Source organism: Ahaetulla prasina, chromosome 5 (assembly GCF_028640845.1).
Source record: "Ahaetulla prasina isolate Xishuangbanna chromosome 5, ASM2864084v1, whole genome shotgun sequence".
NCBI lineage: Eukaryota > Metazoa > Chordata > Lepidosauria > Squamata > Colubridae > Ahaetulla > Ahaetulla prasina.
This window is the reverse complement of record NC_080543.1, coordinates 24,333,275-24,358,864: the sequence shown is the minus strand read 5'-3', so window position 1 is coordinate 24,358,864 and position 25,590 is coordinate 24,333,275. Positions and strand designations below refer to the sequence as shown.

Genomic DNA, 25,590 nt, shown 5'->3' with positions numbered 1-25,590 from the left:
GCGTCACTTATTGCATGAAGCCATTATATGGTTAGGGTTTGGCTGTGCTGTCTGTCTATATATCCAGCCACTGTGATTTGTAAAATGTGATAAATGGCTTCAGATGTGCAAATCAGCAACAATATCTGTGGACAAATCATGGTTTATCGTAGTACATTAAAAGAAAAGCAACAGAGTTGTTCCAAATGCAATTCTTATCTGCAATTGCTCTTGGCACACTTACTGAAGATAAGATGACATATTCTTGGCTGATTTTGTCAAATATGTTTTTCTTTAAAAATATGCCGCGAGTTCAGAAAACTTACTGTGACATCCCACTTTTACTTCCTTTTTAAAAAAATAAATATGTGTTGTGGTTTTGGCACATTGAGCTAGTTAAGTTGGGGTAAAGGAAAAGAGACTGTTGCGGACTATGGAATTTTTATGATGACTTTGGTTTGGTTTGGATTTTTTTTAAAACCAGAAGCAATACAGATAATGACTGGGGTTATATCATTCTCTCAGAAAAATTTATCAACTGTCTTTGATATTTTCTTGGGAGCGTGTGTGAATGAGGGTATGTGACTGTGGCCAGTTGTAATTGTAGATTTAGATGTGACCTCAGACTACTGAGAACTGTATTTCTAATTCTGACTTGCAGAACGCCTTATTTTGTTATGCTCAAAAAGATAGGCCTGGCTTTCATAAACCGCCTATTGAAAATACCCATTTAAATCCATTTAACCCCCTCATTACAAATTACAAATTGCTAGTAATCTGGCTATTTTTATAAGAAAAGGCTAGTCCCCTCCTTCGATTTAGGGTTTTTTTTTCCCCCTTTCCCTTTTCTTTTCCCTTTGTCTTTTTTGCATATTTCGACAGATTTTGACAGCCTTGTAAGAAGATGAGTTTGGAAAGCCTCTTCCACTGAAAGTGGGGAACATAGTTTGCTCTTTCTGAAACCCACATAAAGTGCTAAAGCACGATGCCATATCTTCCAATATGATCCTGTGAACTTAAGGAAGCCCAGGCTTCTCTTCTTAACTCTGTTCTGATCAGCAGTGGGTGTTGCACAGATGCAGATTGAAAGGCAAATTGTTGCCTTTTGGCTTTTTGTTCCTTGGCTGCCATTATTCCCACGGACATACTTAATACATTTTTTAACATTTTTAGCCTTTGCAGGGCTTCACTGAAGCACATTGGCATACAACAGGTTATTCTAAAACAAGACAAATCTGGATTTGAATTTAATGTTGAAATACCTCCTTTTTCTCCAACATCATAAAGTTCCTTAGCACTGGCCGTATTTGTTTTGATCTAAAAAAGTAATTGTAATTGTGATGTTGCAATACTTCTGAAGAGTCAAGCCAACTTAGAATGCCAACAATGGCCAAGTATTGGAGCAGTCAAACCAAATCACAACTATCCCTTCTTGTTAGCATGGCCATTCCATTTGATCTATTGTAACTTGCAGTGGGCAACATATTCAGTGGCGCTGTTAGAAAATAAAACAGAACCAATCCCAATTTATTCAAAAAAATAAGCAATACCTGCGGATTTTACTCCGCTAGTCCTTGCCAACTATATGGGATGGTGCTCATCTCCATTTCAAGGCCATTGAGCCAGGACTGTCTGAAGACATTTCCGCGGTCATGTGGCCAGCATGACTTCATGAAGCACTGCTACCTTCTCAAAGAAGTGGTACCTATTTATCTACTTGTATTTGCATTGTTTCAGACTGCTATGTTGGCAGAAGCTGGGGCGAAGACAGGAGTTCACCCCGTCGCATGGCACTTGGGTCTCAAACTTGAGTCATCAATTTTCCAACCAACAAGCCCAGTGTCTTAACTGTTGAACCACTGTGCTGCTCCAATTTATTAAGCCATCTAAGATAATGACAATCTCTACTTTCGTATCTATGATTTTACATATTGCAATTCTATTTGACATGTGCTGTGAACAGGTGGCAGAACTTTTTCAACCATGCCTGACTTGAGAAGATATACAGGTCAAGCTTGATTAATATTTGAGTGGAAGAATTCCAAGCAGTGTTGGGCTGAATGCTCAGCTGGGAAATCACAACACACACTAAAAGAAATCAGTGACAAACTACATCTGTGCTCTTTCTATACAATTCCATAAATTGTATCCATGTAGCGCCCCCCCCATTGAGTCAGTTAGAAATTGAAGATGCCCTCTGATCAGTGAGACACATTTGAAAAGATTCAAGTGGGCAAATAAAGCTGGAATTTTGGATGGTTATTTTTAAAAGAAGGGATGTGGTGGCTCAGTGGCTAAGATGCTGAGCTTGTCAATTGAAAAGTCAGCATTTCAGCTGTTTGAATCCCTCATGCCGCGTAACGGGGTGAGCTCCCGTTACTTGTTTCAGCTTTTCCCAACCTAGCAGTTCAAAAGCACGTAAAAAATGCAAGTAGAAAACTAGGGACCACCTTTGGTGGGAAGGTAACAGCGTTCCGTGTACCTTTGGCATTTAGTCATGCCAGCCACATGACCACGGAGACATCTTCGGACAGTGCTGGCTCTTCAGCTTTGAAACGGAGACGAGCACCGCGCCCTAGAGTCGTGAAAGAAGATGCAAAATAGATGAGTTAAGCTTCTGTTTGACTTAACAAATCTGTTTTATTACTGAAAAATAAAGCCCAATACTCATTGCAAGGGACAGAAACTCATTTAGTGATATTTTTCATGTTATCTGCAACTTGCACTTGCAGCTTTTAATTTTGTTTTGAAGTACAGCCTCTGGCTGTGAAATATAGTTGGTACTTAAGAGGTGTAGGTCATGATATCTCAGTAGATGTTTGGATGGTTTGCAAAACTTTAGCAAGAATTTTTAAAACACAATTGTGTAGTGATTATAACAGCAAAATTTAGCAGCTCCTAAATTAGCTTTTGAAATGAACAAAGTGTGTTTTAAGCTCTTCTTTAAAAGCAAATGTTATTACAAATATCCAAGAACAAGTCAAGATTCCAGCAACCAGGAAGTGTTATATAGGAAGACTGTGGACTGAGATCAGTTCTGCTGCTGAATACAGATTCTGTTTTCTGAATTGGAGTATATAGTTGCTCAGTATTTTAATTCTAAGTACTTGTCTTTCAAATTGATGGTTCTTGGAAGTTCTGGTAAAAGACCAAAATAGGGCCAAATAATCTGAAGTGAATTTACTGCGGGCTGTGTGTGAGAAAATATTCAAATAACATGTGCATGTTTTTCTTCAAGAGAGGAAGGTAATATATATACATACATATATATGTTTTCTGAGGTTTTCACGGGTGTTTGTATATAGGTCTTTGGTTGTTCGGGTTTTCTCCCGTGTAAAATTGCTCCCAGAAGCACGAAGCTGAAGCCTGAAGATGACGAATGAGACTTCGTCGAAACGTCGCCAAGACACTTCCAATTTTACGTGGGAGAAAACCCGAATAACCAAAGACCTATATATATATATACACACACACACATACACACACACACACACACACACACACACATATATATGTTTTCTGAGGTTTTCGCGGGTGTTTGTATGTAGGTCTTTGGTTATTCGGGTTTTCTCCCACATAAAATTGGAAGTGTCTTGGCAACGTTCCGATAAAGTCTCATTCGTCTTCTTCAGGCTGGTGTTTACAGCTTCATGCTTCTAGGAACAATGTGCGATCGCAGCTGTTTCTTCCTTTTAACTGCTAGTGGGGGTTTGAACTGATTGGTTGGGAGCTTGGCTGTGTTCTGATTGGGTGGAGGTGTGTTCTGATTGGTTGGGGGTTTGGCTCTGCTCTGATTGGATGGTGAGTTTTGCTGTGCTCTGATTGGATGGGGGGTTGTTCTGTTTGGGTGGGGGGGCTTGGTTGTGCTCAGGTTAGTCTGAGTTGCAGGGGGATTTGAGTTGGTGAGCTGCATTGCTGTTGTTTGGCTTCACGTTCATGGTCGTGCTACATCTTCATGGTGGGTGTCAGTCTTCTGCATGTATGGATTAGAGGGGTTTGAAATGGCTAATGATGCAGCTGCGGTCTGGCTTCTGGTCTGAGGTCGTGCTTCACATCCACCCAGGAAGCACGACCAAGGACCAGAAGCCAGACTGCAGCTGCAACATTAGCCATTTCACATTAGCCTCCAATCCATACATGCAGCAGACTGACACCCACTATAAAGATGTAGCACGAACACGAAGCCAAGATACTGTGAGTGAGTGAGTGAGACCTTGTCAAAACGTCGCCAAGATACTCTCAACCTTACACGGGAAAAGACCCAAAAATGCCAAGACCTACATACCTATATCCGTCAAAACCTACGAAAACAAATGTATATACATACATACATACATACATACATACATACATATGTATATGTATATATGTATATATATATATATCAACTGTTTTTCTTCTTAACTAGTTAAAAGGCTAATAAGTTGAATGCAGAGATAGAGTTCCCATGCTGAGGTTGGACCTTGAGGTGATTTGATCTGCCTCCCTTTCCTAATAACCTCTTCCAATTGCCTGGTTCACCGTAAGGACTTCTCAGTTTTATGCTGAAAACAGTGAAACTTGCTATGAATGCCAGAGTAGCCAAAGTTGGCTTCCTTAAGCAGTCTAAATCCTTCCATTGTAAGGATACAGATACACACTAACGTATCCTACACTGTGGGATATACTGCTTATCAAGGAAAATTGGAGGAGAGGAAAAGAATAACATGTTTTCATATGGTATCCAGATGTCGTTTTGCAAGCCTCGGGCTACAAACTCAGAAATCTCTGTTATTTCTGTTCATTTGAGATATACAAAAGCCGAGGCTTTCAATGCCCAGTGGTGACTTGACTGACACATATTGCTCTGCATTTGCCCTGTGTCGGAGAAATAATAATGGCTGTTCTAAGAAATAATAGTGGATATACTTTAAAGTCACTGGATATGTCAGCCTTTCGTTTTGGTTGGCCTATGCCCACATATCTGGCACTGTCAGTAAGTAAAGCACACAAGTAAAGCATAAATTTTCCATTTTTAGCAGACAGAATCTGAAATTGGGCTAGAAAGTAAGGGAAGACAGGATTTGGAAAATCCTGAGTACCGGATAATTGATCATAAAGATAACATAGTGTAAATCAGAGGTGGGATTCACGTACCTTTCCTACCGGTTCGCAAATGTGAGCACGTTTTTGTGCCTCCTCTGCGCATGCACACGGCCTTCTGCACATCCGCAGTGGATTAAGTCCAGGTGGGTGGGCGGAGCCTCCTGCAGTTGCCGCTACCGGTTCGCCTGAACCGAACAGAACCGGCTGAATCCCACCTCTGGTGTAAATGTCTATGGATATTTTCAGTCATCCAGGTCATGGTTGTCCCAAAGGTACTTTTTCAAAAGGCAACTGGACTTTCTTTGTTTTGCTTGAAGACATTTCGCTTCTCATCCAAGAAGCTGGACTGAAGAAGAACTCCGGAACTGAAGAAGCTTCTCGGATGAGAAATGAAATGTCTTCAAGCAAAACAAAGAGAGTCCAGTTGCCTTCTGAAAAAGCACCTTTGGAATAGCATAGTGTGAAATCAAGTGAGTACGATACATTCATTCTAGGGATTACAGTCCATTTTTAAAGAATAAACATTATTGTGACATTCTGGTAGGTCTTGTTTTTTGGAGTATTACTGTTGTTTTGTTTTATATGCAAATTAAAATTTCTTCTTTTATGAGCAGGACATGAATATCCTTTTGGAATTAAAATGAGCCACATTCGTGATACTTTGCCCCAGACACAGGGGTCAAAGGATGGGGATTGCCCTTTGGATCTTCAGGGAACCTTCCTAATAGAACAATTGCCCCGTGAGCTTCAGTGCCAGTTCATTCTCAAGCCAAGTCGACTGGCCACTGGGCATCAGTTGAATGGTGAGTGTTCCCACTTACAAAAGGCTTCATTCAGCAAGCGTCCCCCGCTCAACCAGTAGTGTTGTAGGTGTAGCCCATTAGATCATGCAGAATGCGTTTATTATCGATTCCTATGACCAGTGGATTCCAGTTGTTCTCTTGTAGTTATATATTGCTGACGATGGTAGGATGTCATAATATTATAGAATGGCAGAGTACTAGAGAATCTAAAACATGCTAAAACAGTGCATGATTTCTCTTCAGATGAAGAAGGTATTGAGAAGGCTACAAGAATGGGTCCTCTAATATTTTCATTAACAATTCAGGTCAATAGTTAGAAGAATTGCCTGTCAAATTGGCAGATGGCATAAAGACAAAGTTCAGAGCAATCTGAATAAAGAAATGGGCATCAAGTTAATGCAATTAAATTCAACATAGAACATTCTTAATTTAGAACACAAAAATCAAATGCACAAGTATCGATATTGTCTATACCAGTGATGGCGAACCTTTTCAGCACCGAGTGCCCAAACCGGAACGTGCAAGCATGCATGTGCGCGTGCCGGAGCCAGAGGTGGGTTTCAGCAGGTTCTTACCAGTTCTGGAGAACCAGTAGTGAAAATTTTGAGTGGTTCAGAGAACCGGTAGTAAAAATTCTGACTGGCCGTGTCCCCATCTATTGTCTGCCTCCCAAATCCCAGCTGATCGGGAGGAAATGGGGATTTTGCAGTAACCTTCCCCTGGAGTAGGGTGGTAATGGAGATTTTACAGTATCCTTCCCCTGCCACGTCCACCAAGCCATGCCCACCAAGCTATGCCATGCCTACCAAGCCACACCCACAGAACCGGTAGTAAAAAAATTTGAAACCCACCACTGGCCAGAGTGCTGGAAACCCGAAGACTAGCTGGCCAGTGTGCATGCGCACACTGGCCAGCTGGCCTTCGGGTTCTGGGACACACATGTGCGCCGAGCAGCCAGAGCCGGAGCACCGGAAACCTGAAGACCAGCTGGTCGGCATGCGTATGCCTGTTTCTTGGCTGTTTTTTTGGCTGTTTTCAGAATGTTTTGGGACCATTTTCAGGCCATTTTCCGGATCATTTTCGGGCTGCTTTTGGCCTGAAAAACGGCCCAAAAACAACCTCCCAAATGGACAAAAACAACCTCCCAAATGGACAAAAATGGACAAAAACAACCTCCCAAATGGACAAAAAACAGGCATGCATCTGCTAGCCAGCTAATCTTCAGGTTTCTGGTGCTCCAGGCCGTTTTTTTTGGGCATTTTCTGGCACTCCGGCACCCACAAACACCAGCTGGCCAGCAAGCATGTGCGTGCTGGAAAACAGAAGAGCAGCTGGCGACGGCGTGTGTGCCCACAGAGAGGGCTCTGTGTGCCACTTCTGGCACGCGTGCCATAGGTTCACCGTCACAGGCCTATCCCCTCATCTTAATACCTTAACCACAAATAGTGTTTGACTTTCCAGAACAGGAATAGTTTTCTCTTCTAAAATAAACAAAAAGCAAAATTTACTTTCTTTCTTCCTTCCTGCCTTTCTTTAGAGCTAAGCCAAAAGCCGTTTAAAAGGAAAAGATCAATTATAAACTGGGCCTTCTGGCGAGAAACAGGTGCTCCAGTGGACCATTTAGTGCCATCTCCAACGTCTTCCAAATCAGGAAAGCTGTTCGGCCTTTCCCTCTCATCCATCTGCGAGAATGATAATCTGCCCAAACCTGTCTTGGTAAGTATTTTTTACATCCCGAGCAGAATGATGACAACTGTCTGGCTAAAAATGTGCACAAGTAGTCCTGGAACACATTTGGGCTGTTGAGAATATGTAACAGTCAATCTCTTCATTGAAAAAAATACAAGTAGTCTATGATTTACGACCACAATTGAGCTCAAAATTTCTGTTGCTAAACAAGACAGTTGTTAAGTGAATTTCGCCATTAAGTTAAGTTAGCAACATGGTTGTTAAGCGGATTTTGTTTCCCCATTGACTTTGCTTTTGGATCCCAGGTCATTTCATTAAAATATAAAGTCGCTATTGGCCAATCGATAAACGCATGAACATTGCTGTAATAGCAGAGCATGTAAGGTACTTGGTACTTGTACCTAATATTTTAGATTAGGGGTGTCAAACTCAAGGCCCGGGGCCAGATCCGGCCCATGGGGTACTTAGATCTGGCCCACAGAGCCACCCTGGAAACAGCGAAGTACCAGCTCGTGGTGCCTCTGCCAGTGAAAATGGAGCTTGGGAGGGCCGTGTGCGGTCCCAAGAGCATTGCAGGAGGCTATTGCAGCAGAAAATGGAGTTTGGGAGTCTGTTTTTGCTGGCAGAGCGCTTGGTCCGCCCCTGACATGAATGACGTTGAGCTGCTCCCCCAATCCCTCCAAGGTCAAACACAACCATGATGCGGCCCTTGATGAAATCGAGTTTGACACCCCTGTTTTAGACCGTAGTAAGAGAATATATGTGGTTAGCTATGAGGAGTACTATAATAAAACCAGTACACTATATCTACGACATTATCTTAATAAGCAACCAATATTATGACTTGTTCTTTTCTTATATTTAGGCTTTCTGTTGAGATACTGAAGGCTAAAGCATAAGCTGGCATGTATCTGCCAAAGATAATTTACAAATTAGGAGCTTCTTCAGAGATTTCCCTTCCCTTTAGAGCAACTTTATTCCTTTTCTTCTTCATGCTAAATGCTAAATGCTAAATTTCTGCATTATTTGTGTATCAGAGTACCGTATATACTCGAGTATAAGCCGATCCGAATATAAGCCGAGGTACCTAATTTTACCACAAAAACTGGGAAAAACTATTGACTCGAGTATAAGCCGAGGGTGGGAAATGAGGCAGCTACTGGTCAATGTAAAAAATAAAGATAGAGCCAAGTAAAATAACATGAATATTTATTTGAACGAAAAACAATAAAAGTGCAAAAGGGGGTCCCCAAAAAGAATATGGTATCAAAAATACAGTATCTTTAAAAGTAACAGCAACCAAGCTAACGAGAGCTAAAATCCCTCAAAACTGGAGTTCTCCTCCTCATCATCTGTTTGTCCAAACAGAGCTTCAGCTACTTCAGCTTCTGTGATGTTATCCGCATATACGTTGTCGTCATCACTGAGTTCACAGTCGTCATCATCACTGCTGTCACTCTCATACAATGCGCTGTCTTCACTGCCATCCATAGCATTACTAATGCCACATTTCTTGAAGGCACGTTGCACCATGTCCTCTGGAATATCTTCCCATGCATCACGAACCCACTGTGCTATTAGTTCTATGTCTGGCTTTCTCAGATTTCCAACTTTTGTCAGACGAGCTTGACCAGATGTCATCCATTCATGCCACATCCTTCGCACATGGTCCTTGAAAGGTTTATTTAAACTGACATCTAGGGGCTGCAATACAGATGTAAGCCCACCTGGAATAACGGCCAAAGTGACTTGAGATGACTTTGCCAATTTTTTTATGTCATCAGATGTGTGGGCTCTGAACATATCCCAAACTAACAGTGATCTTCTAGTCCAGTCCCCACTCCTCAAGCAAGAGATCCTATACTGTTTCAGACAAAGGATTGTCCAGTCTGTTCTTTAAAAACCCTCCAGGAATGAAGTGTCCAATAAGGTTCAAATTGCAAGTACCGGTAGTCCTCAATTTAAGACTGCAATTGAGCCCAAAACATTGTTTTGTTATTTTTCCCTAACCGTGTATGTATCCCCTGCCCCCATTTCGTCAGGCTGCCATCAAAGCGAAGCAGGGCTGAATATTATTATTATTATTATTATTATTATTATTATTATTATTATTATTATTATTATTATTATTATCATTATCATTATCATCATCATCATCATCATTATTATTATTATTATTATTATTATTATTATCATTATCATTATTATCATTATTATCATCATCATTATTATTATTATTATCATTATCATTATTATCATTATCATTTTCATTATCATTATTATCATCATCATTATTATTATTATTATTATTATTATCATTATTATTATTATTATTATATGATGATGATGATTTTTTTGCATTGGACAGAGCGAGCTTCAGTTTACCAAACTTTGTATCTTTTAATGAATCGTGTTAGTCTGGAAGGGACTGTTTGAACTCACAAAACACTTGCAACTTTTAGTTCCGTGCTGAGGATTTTTGGAAAGCAGCCCAGCAATATTTATTTATTGCTCGGACTGCACTTATTTTCACTCCCCTTTTCTTTTCTTTTCCTTCCTCCTCCTCCTTCTCTGCCTCTCTTTCGTCCCCCACCTCCCGGGATCCTTGCGGGTCGAAGGTTCTGCCCTGCCTTACACCAGCCGCCCACCTATGCCAAGGTCTCCTGGCTCTTTCGCTCTCTGTAAGCAGCGGCTTCTCGGCAGCGTCGCCCCTCCCTCCATGGATCGGCTCCTTCCCCAGCACTGAAGGCATCCTTAGGAATACACCTCCACCTCCAGGAAAATAAAAGAGGCAGAGAAGGTAAATCGCCCGCCCGTTCGGAAAGGAAGGAGAGGACTCCAATGGAAGAAGGAGAGGAGAATTACCAATAACAAACACAAAGCGCTGGGTTAGAGGTGCCTTGTCATGTACAAGGAGATCAGAGAGGGCAACCACCATGAAACAATAATCAGACTCAAAACGGGCTGCTTATTTGCCATTTGCTCTGGGTAGAACGGGTTTTTTTTTAAAAAATTGGTTTGGAGAAGGAAAGCTAATTTGCTGATCTGCGAGGGTCGGTTTCTTTTGCCTCCTTCTTCTTCCTCCTCCTTCTTCCCACCCTAGCTTGCAATGCCCCATCTCTCCTCCTCCTCCTCCTCCTGCCCCCTCTCGGGGAGAAATTGTTGTTCTTGCCGTATTTCTCCGCTTTCCAAGAGGCTTTTCTTTTCACCTCTTTCTCCCCACCTCCCCAATTTCCATAGGGAAAAAAACCCTAGGAAAACTTGGCAAAAATAAAATAAAATAAAAAGTACTGAGTGCAAATGTTTTTTTATACTGTAGTTGGAGTTTTCCACGTTTCTTTCACATTCAAGGCAGCATTCTCCCCCATCCTCGCTGCTTTTCCAAAACATGCTTTGAAACCTTTGCATTTTATTGGGATGTATTCGTGACAACGCCCCTCCGCCCCTCCGAGGCGAGAGGAGGCAGTAAGAGGAGGCGAGTGACAAACAAATAAAGAGAGTTCTTCTAGCCTTGGCGTTTGACACACTCGCCGTCCTCTCCAGCCAAAATTGAGTGCGGCGGCAGTGGGGTGGGTGGGTGGGGGAGGCCGCCGTGAAGTGCCGGCTGGGGAGCCGGGATTGAAGTGCCGGCATGCTTTGCCAGCTCGGCCGGCTCGTTTTGGGCGGCGGCTGGCCTCGGCGTTTTCTTCCGCCGCTTTTGATGGCGGCGGCGGTGGTCGGCGGAGGCGGAGGGGCGTTCGACATTTCGCCTCTCACTCGTCCTCCTCTTGCCCGCGGTGGGGGCGGAGGCGTTGTCACCCTCGCCCTCCTCTCCAGCGAAATTGAGTGCGGCGGCAGGAGGCCGCCGTGAAGTGCCGGCTGGGGGCCAGGGCCAATCCCGGGCTCCCCAGCCGGCACTTCACGGCGGCCTCCCCACCCCCACTGCCGCCGCACTCAATTTCGCTTTCGAGAGGAGGCGAGTGACAACGCCAAGCGAGAAGAACTCTGTTGTTTGTCCTCTCGCCCTCCTCTCCGGCGAAATTGAGTGCGGCGGCAGGGAGGCCGCCGTGAAGTGCGGCTGGGGGCCAGGGCCAATCCCGGGCTCCCCAGCCGGCACTTCACGGCGGCCTCCCCACCCCACTGCCGCCGCACTCAATTTCGCTTTCGAGAGGAGGCGAGTGACAACGCCAAGCGAAGAACTCTGTTGTTTGTCACTCGCCCTCCTCTCCAGCGAAATTGAGTGCGAGCGGCAGGAGGCCGCGTGAAGTGCCGGCTGGGGAGCCCAGGAGCCAATCCCGGGCTCCCCAGCCGGCACTTCACGGCGGCCTCCCCACCCCACTGCCGCCGCACTCAATTTCGCTTTCGAGAGGAGGCGAGTGACAACGCCAAGGCGAGAAGAACTCTATTTGTTTGTCACTCGCCTCCTCTCCGGCGAAATTGAGTGCGGCGGCAGGGAGGCCGCCGTGAAGTGCCGGCTGGGGGCCCAGGAGCCAATCCCGGGCTCCCCAGCCGGCACTTCACGGCGGCCTCCCCACCCCCACTGCCGCCGCACTCAATTTCGCTTTCGAGAGGAGGCGAGTGACAACGCCAAGCGAGAAGAACTCTATTTGTTTGTCACTCGCCTCCTCTCCAGCCGAAATTGAGTGCGGCGGCAGGAGGCCGCCGTGAAGTGCCGGCTGGGGGCCAGGAGCCAATCCCGGGCTCCCCAGCCGGCACTTCACGGCGGCCTCCCCACCCCCACTGCCGCCGCACTCAATTTCGCTTTCGAGAGGAGGCGAGAGTGACAACGCCAAGGCGAGAAGAACTCTATTTGTTTGTCACTCTGCCTCCTCTCCAGCCAAAATTGAGTGCGAGCGGCAGGAGGCCGCCGTGAAGTGCCGGCTGGGGGCCCAGGAGCCAATCCCGGGCTCCTCCAGCCGGCACTTCACGGCGGCCTCCCCACCCCACTGCCGCCGCACTCAATTTCGCTTTCGAGAGGAGGCGAGGTGACAACGCCAAGCGAGAAGAACTCTGTTGTTTGTCACTCTCGCCTCCTCTCCGAAAGCCGAAATTGAGTGCGGCGGCAGGAGGCCGCGTGAAGTGCCGGCTGGGGAGCCCGGGATTGGCTCGGGCTCCCCAGCCGGCACTTCACGGCGGCCTCCCCACCCCACTGCCGCCGCACTCAATTTCGCTTTCGAGAGGAGGCGAGGTGACAACGCCCCTCCGCCCCACCGCGGGCAAGAGGAGGCGAGTGAGAGGGGCGAAAATGTCGACGCCCCTCCGCCCCCGCCCCTCCGCCGACCACCGCCGCCGCCGCCATCAAAAGCGGCGGAAGAAAACGCCGGAGGCCAGCCGCCGCCCCAAAACGAGCCGGCCGAGCTGGCAAAGCATGCCGGCAGCATTTGGGCTCGTCCTGCCGGCCCAGCTGTTCCCGAGGGCAAAAAACCCTCTCCCTGGGTCGGCTCTGCAAGGGTAGACTCGAGTATAAGCCGAGGGGGCGTTTTTCAGCACAAAAAACGTGCCGAAAAACTCGGCTTATACTCGAGTATATACGGTAAATACAACTTTTCTTGAAACCATGGTTCAAGAAAAGGTTTCCTAACTGTGGCTTCAAACCATGGTTGCAGAGGAAACATTTACCATTTACCTTGCCAGTTTTCATGTACACGTAGATCTCCCAAAGATTTATTTGGTGTTGCTATATACAAATTAGATATACATATGCATTGAGCTTATCTTCCCCTTAAGAGTACAGGAATTTGTGCATAAACCACAACTCCCACAGTTACTATATTTGGAAATGAGACATGCCTCAACATATGGTTCTTTCCAAAATATCACATTTAAGGTTTTTTTTTAAAAAACAACCATGTAACTTACAACTCTGATAAGTTAAGTGTAACTAAAAATATGGTCATAAACTCTACTTTGGTTTTTGCACTGCAAAATTTGATCAGTATGAGGAATGATTTCAGATTAGCAAAGTACCAAATACTTAAAAAAGAAAAGGGAATGGATGCCTCAACACAACCAGCTAAATGTGAATGATAAAGAGATGATAAAGGAAGAAAGAGACAGACTGAACCGTTTCAGAAGTCTGTTAAACATCCTCCTAAGGCAGCATTCTAAACTACAGCAACTTGTAAGATGAATATACTTCAACTCCCAGAATTTCCCCAACCAGCAGGACCCTGTGTGTTTGACGTATTTGCACAGAGCATCAAAAGCTTATCCAGAAGTCTTAAAGATACCACATCCTAACTTCATTAATAGTAATTCAATCTGTTAAAAAAATAGAGCTGACTTTGGAGATGGGGAAGGAATGAGCAAGCCATTAAGGAGGGATGTTCAGAAAAGAATACAAAGTTCTAAGAAAAGAGAAATGTGAAGAATAAACTGAATATAATCCAGCCTTGATTTCATTTAACATAAAGTGGGACTGAGAAGAACTTGGAGAGATTACGTAGCCAGAGAAAAACCTGACTGCCCACCCCATCCCAACCATCTAATTCAGGGGTCTCCAGCCTTGGCAACTTTAAGCCTGGAGGATTTCAACTCCCAGAATTCCCCAGCCAGCTTTGTTGGCTGGGGAATATGCGAGTTAAAGTCCGCCAGGCTTAAAGTTGCCAAGGTTGGAGACCCCTGGGACTCTAATTAGAGAAGATAGTAGTAATTCTTGAATCACATGGAAATCTCCTGACTCAAAAACAGGAAGTGGACAAACCTCTCAGAAGACTGAGGAAAACATGAAAATGGTATGGAGAGATTGAAGAATGTTGCACAGAGTTCCAAACCTGTTAAAGAACGGTCTTTATATTCTGATGCTTCCTTTTGTCCTGAAGAGGAAGAAGAGAAGGGCTGGGAAGTGGCTCACCAGGCTAATGTAGCCTGTTATTAACACACAGCTGCCTGCAGTTACAATTACTGCAGGCTCAAGTCCCACCAGGCCCAAGGTTGACTCAGCTTTCCATCCTTTATAAGGTAGGTAAAATGAGGACCCAGACTGTTGGGGGGGGCAATAAGTTGACTTTGTATATAAATATACAAATAGGATGAGACTATTGCCTTACACAATTTAAGCCGCCCTGAGTCTTCGGAGAAGGGCGGGATATAAATTAAAAAAAAAAAAGGTAACTCTCCATCAAGGGACTGAAGCGGCTGTTCTAATAGAAGTGGTGTTATATATTAATGCATATATTAAGATCCAGAAATCTGAGATGAGGGTCCAATTAAGAGCATTTGGGAAAGAATAAAGGTAAAGGTAATGGTTCCCCTTGCACATATGTGCTAGTCATTCCCAATTCTAGGGGGCAGTGCTCATCTCCATTTCAAAGCCAAAGAGCCAGCGCTGTCTGAAGATGTCTCCGAGGTCATGTGGCCAGCATGACTAAATGCCAAAGGCGCACGGAGCGCTGTTACCTTCCCACCAAAGGTGGTCCCTATTTTTCTACTTGCATTTTTTACGTGTTTTCGAACTGCTAGGTTGGCAGAAGCTAGGACAAGTAACGGGAGCTCACCCCGTTATGCAGCACTAGGGATTTGAACCGCTGAACTGTCGCCCTTTCTATCGACAAGCTCAGCTTCTTAGCCACTGAGCCACAACGTCCCTCCAATAAAAGAATGGGTAACACCAAAAATCTGGGGAAACTTATTTTGGAGATACATTGAATACTACCAAACTAAGTAGAGGACCTAGATAATACATTTCTGGACCAAATTACAAAGCTTTCAAGGAGAGATATTGTACATGGTAATAATGGGAGACTTCAACTATCAAGGCATCTATTAGAAATATAGCTTGGCCAAGAATGTAAGGTCTCTTGAACTCCTCAGTGGTCTTGCTGAGGAAGATTGAAGAAGAAATAAAGAGATTGGTTCTTACAGTATCAGTCTGATGTTAATTCTAAGGAAGAATTGGTCAAAGAAGTAAAAGAAGTGAGAATTTCAGGAGTTCATGACACCTTAAAATTCAAAATACCACAGAAAGAGAAGCTGGAGAATAGAATAAAATGTGTACTAGGATTAGAAGAGTCAATTTCAACAAGCTTATAAAGGAACCGCAGAGGATATCATGGAGAGTAACCTCAAGTCAAAGGAAGCATAAGAAGGTTAGGTTAGAAACTTCCGAAAAATAAGATACAGGAAATGCAATCATATGCTGTTCCAGTGAAAAAAAACTTTGAAAACTGTGGGTGCCTAGGGAATTTTTGACTGAGCTAAGAGTTGAAAAGGACATATACAGGAAATGGAAAATTGGTGTATGAACAGATTGCCAATATTCACAGATAGAAAGGCTGATATGCAAAAGGAAATTAGGATTGCAAAGGAAGCTAAAAAGTAACAAAATCATATTTTGGCTTTGTCAATAGTAATAAGGGAAAAAAAGGTAAGGAAAGAGCACAATGCTAAAAGATAGTAATAGGTGACAATGAAAAGGCAGAGCTTCTTAACACCTACCTTGCTGTGGTATTGTCCTGAAAGAGGAATTTTTCTGAAATGAATTTAAGCAAGACTGATGCTTGGAAGGTGTGAGAACTTCAAAGAGACCTGAGGAACATCTGGTCACCACGAATCAATTTCATTTTCAAGACCTGACTGAATGGAAATGGAAATTACAACTGAGAATCACCTTCTATGATCTTTGAGAAGTCCTGGAAGAATGGTGTAATACCTAACAATTAGAGAAGGATAAATGTTCCTAGCATCAAAGAGCGGTGTGGAGAGAGAGAACTTCTCTCAGACTAATTGATGTTGATACAGAGCAAATGACATCATGCAGCGTGGGTACTAAAAACCCCTAATAACAGGAAATGCAATCCTAGGCATCATGAACAGAAATGTAGTGTCAAAAATCAAGAGAAAGTGTATTTCGTTATCTGTGAAAGCTCAAGGTTGTGGGTACCTGGGCTAAACTGGAAAGATAAAAACATGTGGGGTGAGAATGCAGGAGGAGACCATACCAATTGGTTTGGAGTTGACTATTTTATTTATTTATTTATTTACTTATTTATTTATTTTGTCAAGCATGTATAAGATAACACATAAGTATAAATATGATTATGAATATAGGAAATGGATACGAATAAATAGGGACAGTAAGACAGGGATGGTAGACACATTGGTGCGCTTATGCATGCCCCTTACAGACCTCTTAGGTGTTGTGACCTGAGGCCCAAGTAGTGATTACTAAACACAATCAGTCCTGAACAAAGATATTTTATTAAAACAGCTGAGAATTAATTCATTCTCAGCTTAGTCCAAAATGAATTCTTCATAAACAGTCCTTCGGCCTTATTGCCAACCTTTGTTGTCTTTGGCAACCTGCCAAAGGCTTTTCTTGGCAAAAACCTCACAAAGTTCAATAGACGCTGACAAGAAGCAATGGAATCAATGTTGCTTTTCTACAAAGAACCCAGTGGCGCGTTGCTGCTTCTTTAAGCCTTATGGGAGTGGCCAATCATCTTCTGGCGTTACTCCCGAGTCGTCCTTTTTGCTTCAGCTGCTCTTGCCTTCTGGCAGCTCTTCGCATGCGTGCACTAAGAACAGGCTTCTCCTGTTCCTCTGTCTCTCTGCTGTATGCCTCTGGAGGCTCCAGAGTCCACACATCGCTCCCAGAGCATCTCTGCCTCCGACGCAGAGCCCTTGTCCGGGCCTTCCGTTGACTCCAGGACTGGCCCATTGTCCTCTCCAGCTCCACTGCCAGGACTGCAGGCTACTGGCAGACCACAACACTAGGAATGGGGTGAGGTCAACAGTAGACAGTCTAAAGTTAAAGTTTTGGGGGTTTGGGGATGAAACCACAGAGTCAGGTAGTGCATTCCAGGCATTGACCACTCTGTTACTGAAGTTGTATTTTCTGCAATTGAGTTTGGAGCAATTTACCTTGAGTTTGTATCTATTGACTAAGGTGACTAACCCCTTCATAAGTGCTGCTAAACTTCTAATGATTAGTCCATAGTTGTGGAATTATGAGAGTGTTGCAGTGATGCAAGATCTTACTGTCAGCCTCATAATAGTGTTTTCCTGGGGTTTGTAAAGGATTGATGAGCCTCCTTGTGTAAAAGGGAAAATCTGTTACATAAACTATAGTGCAATTTTCAAGGGTTGGGGTTTTTTTGCAATTTTTCTGATAAATAATATACTTTCAGAACTTTTATGTACACTGAAAGCATATGCACCAAGACAAATTCCTTGTGTGTCCAATCACACTCGGCCAATAAAAAATTCTATTCTATTCTATTTTCTCAAGAAGTCTGATTTTTTTTATTACTGTTCAGCCAGATTCAGCATTCAAAAGCCTTAATGTGAAATCTATTACTCTTGTCTAATCTGTATTTCTCCATACAGGGGCACAACTACATTTGTGTTCTCCCTGCAAACCTAACAGTGATCTTGAATGTTTTCCCCCAAAGTACCTCAATTGTTGAGTCTTCTTTTGAAGGCCACCTTGAGAGAGGCAGCTTGGGGAAAGGACACTGCTGAAACCTTATGTGTGTGATTAGGCTAGTGAAGAGAAAACTGTGGTTGCTAGAGCTTTTTCAGAATATAGTATCTGCTGAAATCACTTGCCCTGTTTCATGTACTGATTATATATTTATTTTATAGGATATGCTTTGCTTTCTTTATCAAGAGGGACCGTTTACTCGGGGTATTTTCAGACGTTCAGCAAATGCAAAATCCTGCAGAGAGCTGAAAGAGAAGCTTGACTCGGGTGAAGACGTACACCTATTTTGCGAGTCCGTGTTTGTGATAGCCTCTGTGTTTAAGGTAGATGGGAATATCTTTCACTCTGGGTAACAGTTACTTGACCATTGAAATTGCCTGTCTCCGGATAGGAAGATGGCCTTGTTCCTTTTTAAAAAATAATCTAGAACACTGTGGATTAATCCAAGGAACTTGTAGACAACTCTGTTTGCAAGGAAGTTTTTCCCCAACCCTGCTACCTGAAATTGGGATTTAAGACAACATTAACAAACAATTCAGAGACCCAGCACACGCAACATGTGTATTCGTCTAGTGCTGAGATGTTCCTGTAACCATTGATCTTCCCAATCATAGAATCCTCCAGATATTTGATTTGAAACTTCTCTTTGGAAATCAGTGAAAGCCTAGGCTCCATTCTGCATATAATTGCTAGAACACGTAGACTCTCAAACTTTTTTAAAAATGTATATTTTGAAATGATTGCTCAGGTATATTATGTTTCTCTTCTCTTTCAATAAGGATTTCCTTCGTAACATCCCAGGAAGCATCTTGTCATCTGAGCTCTGTGATCAGTGGGTTTCCATAATGGATGAAGGGAACCATGAACAGAAAATGAAAATCATCCACAGGTAACATTGCTTGTGTTAATTTCCTGTGTCTGTTTTTCAGCAAATATCAAGGGATAGTGATAGGAAGCCAAACTGTAAAGTGTAAGTGTGTGTGTGTGTGTGTGTGTGTGTGTGTGTGTGTGTGTGTGTGTGTATGTATGAGTGTGCACACACACACATGCACAGATACATATTTTACAGTTTGGCTTCCTACTACTGTTCCTTGATATTTTCTGAAAAACTGACACAGGAAATATATATGTAATTTCCTTCAGTAATCTTCCACTTGGTGGGAAATAGGTTTCCAAATGGAGAGCACAGATTTGAAAAAAGGAGAATTTTGAGAGTCAGTTGTGAAGCCCTTTCTGTTTGACTTTGTGTTTCTAGACTAAAGGAACAGCTTCCAAGAGCCAATGTAGTGCTGTTGCGTTACCTCTTTGGAGTATTACACAGCATACAAAAACAGTCTGAAGGCAACCAGATGACCGCGTTCAATTTAGCAGTGTGCATCGCACCCAGCTTGCTCTGGCCTCCAGCTCCTGCAAATCCTGGGACTGAAGGAGAATTCACCAAGAAGGTAAGCAACAGTCCTTCAGGTTCTTCTCTTGGAACTACTTCAGATATTCTAAGGAATCAGTAGAAGAGGAAGAACAAGAGTACAGCATCTTCTCAATTATTCTGGATCATGTCCAAAGAGGGGACATAAAATAGGTATAGCCTATTTTGAAAAAAGAGTTGGGAGTATGCAGATTTACTCACATTTAACCTGTTTTCTCAAGAAATAGGCCAGTAGGTCTCAATTTCTGAGTGAACCTGGATCCCTTCCACTTTAGAAAGCTCTGTACAGTACATAGTTAACGGCAATATGGGATGTGGCTTCAAAATGACTCATTCTATAAAGAGCTTACTTTTTTCTACCATCCAACATTGCACTGTTCTGTCTTCCCAACAAGCATTGGTGCATGTTAAGACACAGATGCTTTCCTGTATTAAGCATCCAGTCTGAACTAGTTCATTCTCGTAGCCTTTCCATATTCATCTGCTTGAATATTTAAGCTGACCTCAAGCAGGTGACCCTGTTTCCCCACAGAAATCAATAATATAGTTGCTAATGTGAAGGCATTCATGGACAAGAATTTACACTAGGTACTAACAGATGAGGGACACGGTGGCTCAGTGACTAAGACGCTGAGCTTGTCAATTGAAAGGTTGGCAGTTCAGCGGTTCGAATCCCTAGTGCTGCGTAACGGGTGAGCTCCCATTACTTGTCCCAGCTTCTGCCAACCTAGCAGTTTGAAAGCACGTAAAAAATGTAAATAGAAAACCAGGGACGACCTTTGGTGGGAAGGTAACAGTGTTCCGTGCACCTGTGGCGTTTAGTCATGCCGGCCACATGATCACAGAAACGTCTTTGGACAGCGCTGGCTCTTTGGCTTTGAAACCGAGATGACCACTGCCCCCTAGAGTCGGGAACGACTAGTATATATGTGCGAGGGGAACTTTTACCTTACTAACAGATGAAGAGCAGCCATCTTCCTACATCTCTCCCTTTTTGCCAATGTGATCAGTAATCATTGTGGAACATTTTCAGATTCCAGCCCTGTATTGGGAGGCAGCCTAGAACAAACAGGTTGCAATAGGAGGATTTGTGTGGGAGGAAAAGAACTGGCACAGAAATAAGGGAGCACATAATTGACAAGAGATAATAAGGAAAATGTTCTAATACTGAACTGAAGAAGGATCTGCAGGAAAAGCCTGCTCTGTGCCAAGGGAACAGCAGGGTTAGAAGGAAGTCTCACTTGGTTTTATTTATTATTTTTTTGTCTTTGAAAGAACATGTTTTATATATAGGATGAGGTTTGTCATTAAAGGGCATTCGGAAGGTTTTACATAACTGCACATTTTTTTTCCCGTAACATGTAATACTAATACTGAAAATGCTGTGACATTAATTGAAATGAGTAAAAGTAAAAGCAAGTTAAAAGTGAACTTTCCTCCTGGTGGGCCACCAGAGGCAAGCTGGAGTCTGGTAAGGAACTCTTTTGACTTACCTTGAATTCCATGGTGACCTTCGTGCCTTAATCTCAGCATCCTTCTTTGTTCACAGGTTTCTGTCCTTGTACAGTTTCTCATCGAAAATTGCTGCAGGATCTTTGGGGAAGAACTTACCTCTGTCTTTGCAGATATTATGCCCAAACACGATAACCGGGAAGACGGTTCAGGTAAACTGAAAAAAAAAAAAGGCAGAAAAGTGTAGTGGGAGGGAAGTGCAATATTCTAGCTTTTTAACCTAGTTTTCACAACTTCTTGTTTTGCCTTTTTTTTTAAAAAAAAAATCAGGATTGCAATATATATTTTAGATCACACAATGGGGCTAGTCAGCGGGTGGTCAAAAATACAAGAGCTTCTTAGGAACAAGTCACATGAAGGTGACTGAGTAGCCTTTCACAAAGCCATCACTCTGCTGGAACATATCTCAGGATGTCTCTTAAGAATAGATAAAATTCGTTTAACAACTGAAAAGCATATTTGCATGTTTGTTTGTAAAATTTATTAACTGCCCTTTAATATGATGGCTTACCATATTAAAAGATAAAACTGTATAATGTATAATAGTAGAATTAACAATACTATAACATCAAATATATATATGTATGTATGTATGTATGTATATGTGTGTGTGTGTGTGTGTGTGTGTGTGTGTGTGTGTATATATGTATATGTATATGTATATGTATATATATGTTAAAATGTTCCAGAGAACAGGTGCTAGCAGCGGAAGAGTAGGCCCTTTTCTTGGACCCCACTAGCTGGAATACTCAGGGTAATGGGGCCTGCAGCATGCCTCCTGTGCTGGCATAGGTGGGGCAGGCCAATCCCAGTGGGATGAGACAGTCCTCCAAATAGCCTGGACCCATCCCATGAAGGACTTTAAAGGTAATTACCAGGACCTTGAATTACACTCGGAAGCAAATCAGCAGCCAGTGTAGTTTGCAGAGTGGTGGAGCTATATGGGCCACGCTTGGGCCCAAAAAACCTGCCTCCCCCCCTCCTTCCCCGCACTCTGCGCCAGCTGCAGCTTCCAAATGCTGCAATATTGACTTCTGAAAAGTAGTAAACAAACCTACTGTTGTTTTATTCAGTATTTTTGCTTTAGATCAGGGGTCTCCAACCTTGACAACTTTAAGATTTGTGGACTTCAACTCCCAGAGTTCCTCAGCCAGCAAAGCTGGCTGAGGAACTCTGGGAGTTGAAGTCCACAAATCTTAAAGTTGTCAAGGTTGGAGACCCCTGCTCTAGATTGAGCTGGTGAAACCTTAAAATTTGGTAACACCTGTTTTCATATTCTTGTAGATCTCTCTTCTTTTCACCTGAATGACTCCTCCTACGATAGTTTGGAAAATGAATTAAATGACTACACAGACCCCGCATTTAACAATCTTTTTAAAAAACGAGGGAAAGAGAACAGGAGTAGAGACTCTGTTTTGACTTTGAGTGACTGTGATTTGGACTCGCCAGAAGCTGGAGATGCTCAGATGAAATTACCAATCAAATCTCAGCCGGTATCCATTTCTGTGGGCTTCCATCACAAATCTTCGTCACGGGAGCACTCTGAGAACGAGTCTCTGTGTTCTCTCACATCAGGTTATTCATCAACGGCCATCTCAGATGTTCTGAAAAGCTCAAGAAGGCATAGGCGCTGTTCAGAGCCCACAATTGGTCTTCTTGACTCCAAGTTCACACCACTCAGTGGGTTTCATGAAAGTGCTGTGCGCAAAGCCAGCTGTGATGCTGTTCTGTCCCACACAAATGAAGACTATCTCGAGCAGTTTCGTTCTCTCCAAGTAGAAGGCCAGAAACTTATAAATCAGAATTTGGTTATGGGGATAGAAGTAAGCAGCAAGGATGGTCCTGAAGGTCATATCAGTGAAAAGAAAGATGTTTCTAACCGTCTCCTCCTGCCACCACCACTTAGGTTAAATATTTGCTCAAGGACTAGCTGCTCTAGCCTTTCATCACCAGGAACTTCCCCATCAGGGTCTTCAATGAGCTCTCTTGATAGTGCTTTTTCCCAGTTTTCGGACTATTCGGTGTTTACCCCAACTGAGGCTTCCTCTCCTCTAGACTGTACCTTTCAGCCACAGAGGAAATTTGGAGAGGTTTCTCCTGATTTTAATCCTTTTTCAGGAGTCCACCTTGGATCCGGAGTTAGCACTTTCTCTAACCAAGCCAACAATAACCAAACCAGCAGCTTGATACCTATTAAGAAAGACAACCTGGAATGGCTTCCTCACAAAAACCCGGTCACACTGCATCCCAGCACATGGTTGAAAAGTGGTGCTTCCACCATGAAAAACTGGACTCTACGGAAAAGGGAAAGAGCCTCCAAGCAGGATGAGAAAAAGAACACTTCTGTGAAAATAACTTTGGAGTCAACAACATTTCCCTCTGAGAGTAATTTAGCTCAGGGGCAACAAGGAATGGGCAGCATTTGCGCAACGGGTGTCAATTCTGTGACGGGGCACTTGGGGAGTGGCCCTTCTCAGGAAGTTGGGCAGCTCTCTAGCCTTCCTTTTTGTGCCATGGATGCCCAGGAGAAACGGCTGAAGGCCTTGGAGCTTTTAGCAGAGCAAAGCAAGGAAGAGGAAGAAGAGGAAAATTCTACAGTGTTTCTTTCTTACAAACAACAACTGCCCAGTCTTAAGCCACAGTTGCAAAATAAACCCAAGCCAGAAGCTGATTTGGAGGTTGACCATCAGCGGGTTATTGAGAGAAAGTTAAATGAAGCCGCGCATTTCACAGGAGTTGCAGTCCAGCAAGCAGCAGATTCCAAAACTGATAAATCTTCATTGAGCAGAGAGCTCAAAGATGCTGACATCAACCTGGAAAATGAATGTTGCGCTTCTTCACACTTCATCGAGGCTGGGGGTGAATGTTCATTTCAAATGGCTCCAAATAATAAAAGCTTTTCCAAAACCCCGGAAGGAACCAATGCTAATAAAATGGAATGGCTGAAAAAGTTGTGCAGTGATCCCAAATTCAAGGACACAGACCAGAAATTTTTCACAGAGGAATCCTATGTTTGAGCAACTGATATCAAAGAATGTTATTTCAATTTAACTTGGTGTTGCTTTAATATCCCAGGGGGATATCGTCTCATCAGGGAACTGAGGGAAGTTGCGCTATTTGAGGGATGAGCGGAATGATTTTCTTAGCTATATTCTTGCAATTTTTAAAGGCATTTCCTGGTATCTAGGAAAGTCACATGAAATGTTTTAAGAGAAACACTTGATTATATAACACTAGCAAACACTTGTGTACGTGCTTGCTATATAACTTTTTAAAAATAGCTCGTATATATTCCGGACATTGTAAATTTATGTTTTGTGTCCATGGTGATTTGGCTGTAATGTGTTACGATCAGCTTGGCCTTCATAGCTTTGGTATTGTATTGCTCTTTTGAAGCCAATGGTCCATTTCATTGTTCTCCAAGAAAGGTTGTCTTCAAAGTTTTATGAGGAATCTGTTCAGTAGTTGCAGTCACTTTCTTCCCTTACCAAAAGGGTGGGAGGAAATAAAGGATGACTTTTGGTCTTTTTTGTAGCTTAAAAATCCAAGTTATATGTATATCCCCATTCTGTGTTCCATTTGGCTATTAATTTTTATTTGTTCCATATTTTTTTTTTTATGATGATGCTCTCCAATGGCATTACATTTTGCTGGTGGTGGTAGTGATGACATTGCAGGCAGAGCTTACATAATTATTCTGTGTCTTTATTATAATATATTGAAAGTAATGCATTTATCTTCCAAAAGCTTCATGATTGTATAATATATCTTGGTGATTTTTTTTTTTTTTGCTATTGTATATGTTCTGAAATAAATGTGTATTTTTGTACATGTGGAAAATCCTCGCCTTTTGAGTGGGTGGGCTCTGGCAGGGATGTGTAACCATTCAATGAAATACAGAAGTGCATGCAGTCCTTGCTTAATGACCAAAATTGGGACCAGCAACTCTGATACCGAGTGTTGCAGACGTTAAGTGAGACATCACAGGACTGCAACAGACTTAGGACGTTACTTCTGCCGTGGTTGTTAAGTGAGATATCATTTGACCGCACCTTGCAATTACAATGCCAGTTTCTCCGTTGACTCTGCTTGTGGAAGCCAGCTGTGAAGTGCACAAAAGATGATCATGTGACCCAGGGATGCTATGACAGTCATAAATACAGTGGTACTCATTGTTAATTGGTTCTGGGAGACATACTGAGTACTAAAAATAAGTACCAAGCAAACCATGTGACTTGCCACATCACCTTTTGTTTTGGCTAGGAAGGACTTTCTGTCTGTCTCTTTTCCTATGTCAGAGACCGTTCCCAGCATGGCCGACTTCCTGTTCGCCCTCTGCGAGCATCCTCCACTTCCTTTTCTAGTGACAATCCTAGCATAGCCAACTTATATCAAATCAAGACCAGATCAAAGTACAAAATGAAATTGAATTAATGTGGTAAATCATTTAAAAATTCTCAATTTTTTTGGTCACATGAAAACTACAAAATGGCAGCATATTTTGGAATAATTATTGAGTATGGAGTGTTTGCTGGTTGTCTATCTAAATAGGTCATCAGTCTTAATTTTTGCAACCCTGTGATTTCTTCTTTTTGTATTCCCAGTTCCCTTCAGGACAACTCTTCTACTGTGTGAATTCTTGCCTTGAACTATTTGAATGGATTATTCAGTTGATGAGGCAGGAAATCAACCAT

The 25,590-nt window shown here is 43.0% G+C and overlaps 1 protein-coding gene across 1 annotated transcript in view; it reads left to right on the top strand.

Annotated features, from left to right (window-relative positions):
• Positions 1 to 24,733, top strand: part of ARHGAP20 (Rho GTPase activating protein 20) — a 116,333-nt gene extending 91,600 nt beyond the window's left edge. Inside the window, exons 9-15 of the mRNA XM_058186162.1 lie at positions 5,679 to 5,867; positions 7,405 to 7,583; positions 18,120 to 18,281; positions 18,738 to 18,847; positions 19,214 to 19,403; positions 20,934 to 21,048; positions 22,181 to 24,733. Of these exons, the coding sequence (XP_058042145.1) occupies positions 5,679 to 5,867; positions 7,405 to 7,583; positions 18,120 to 18,281; positions 18,738 to 18,847; positions 19,214 to 19,403; positions 20,934 to 21,048; positions 22,181 to 23,913 (2,678 nt within the window). The 3' untranslated portion in view covers positions 23,914 to 24,733. The remainder of the gene's footprint in view (positions 1 to 5,678; positions 5,868 to 7,404; positions 7,584 to 18,119; positions 18,282 to 18,737; positions 18,848 to 19,213; positions 19,404 to 20,933; positions 21,049 to 22,180) is intronic.
• Positions 24,734 to 25,590: the final 857 nt, after the last annotated feature.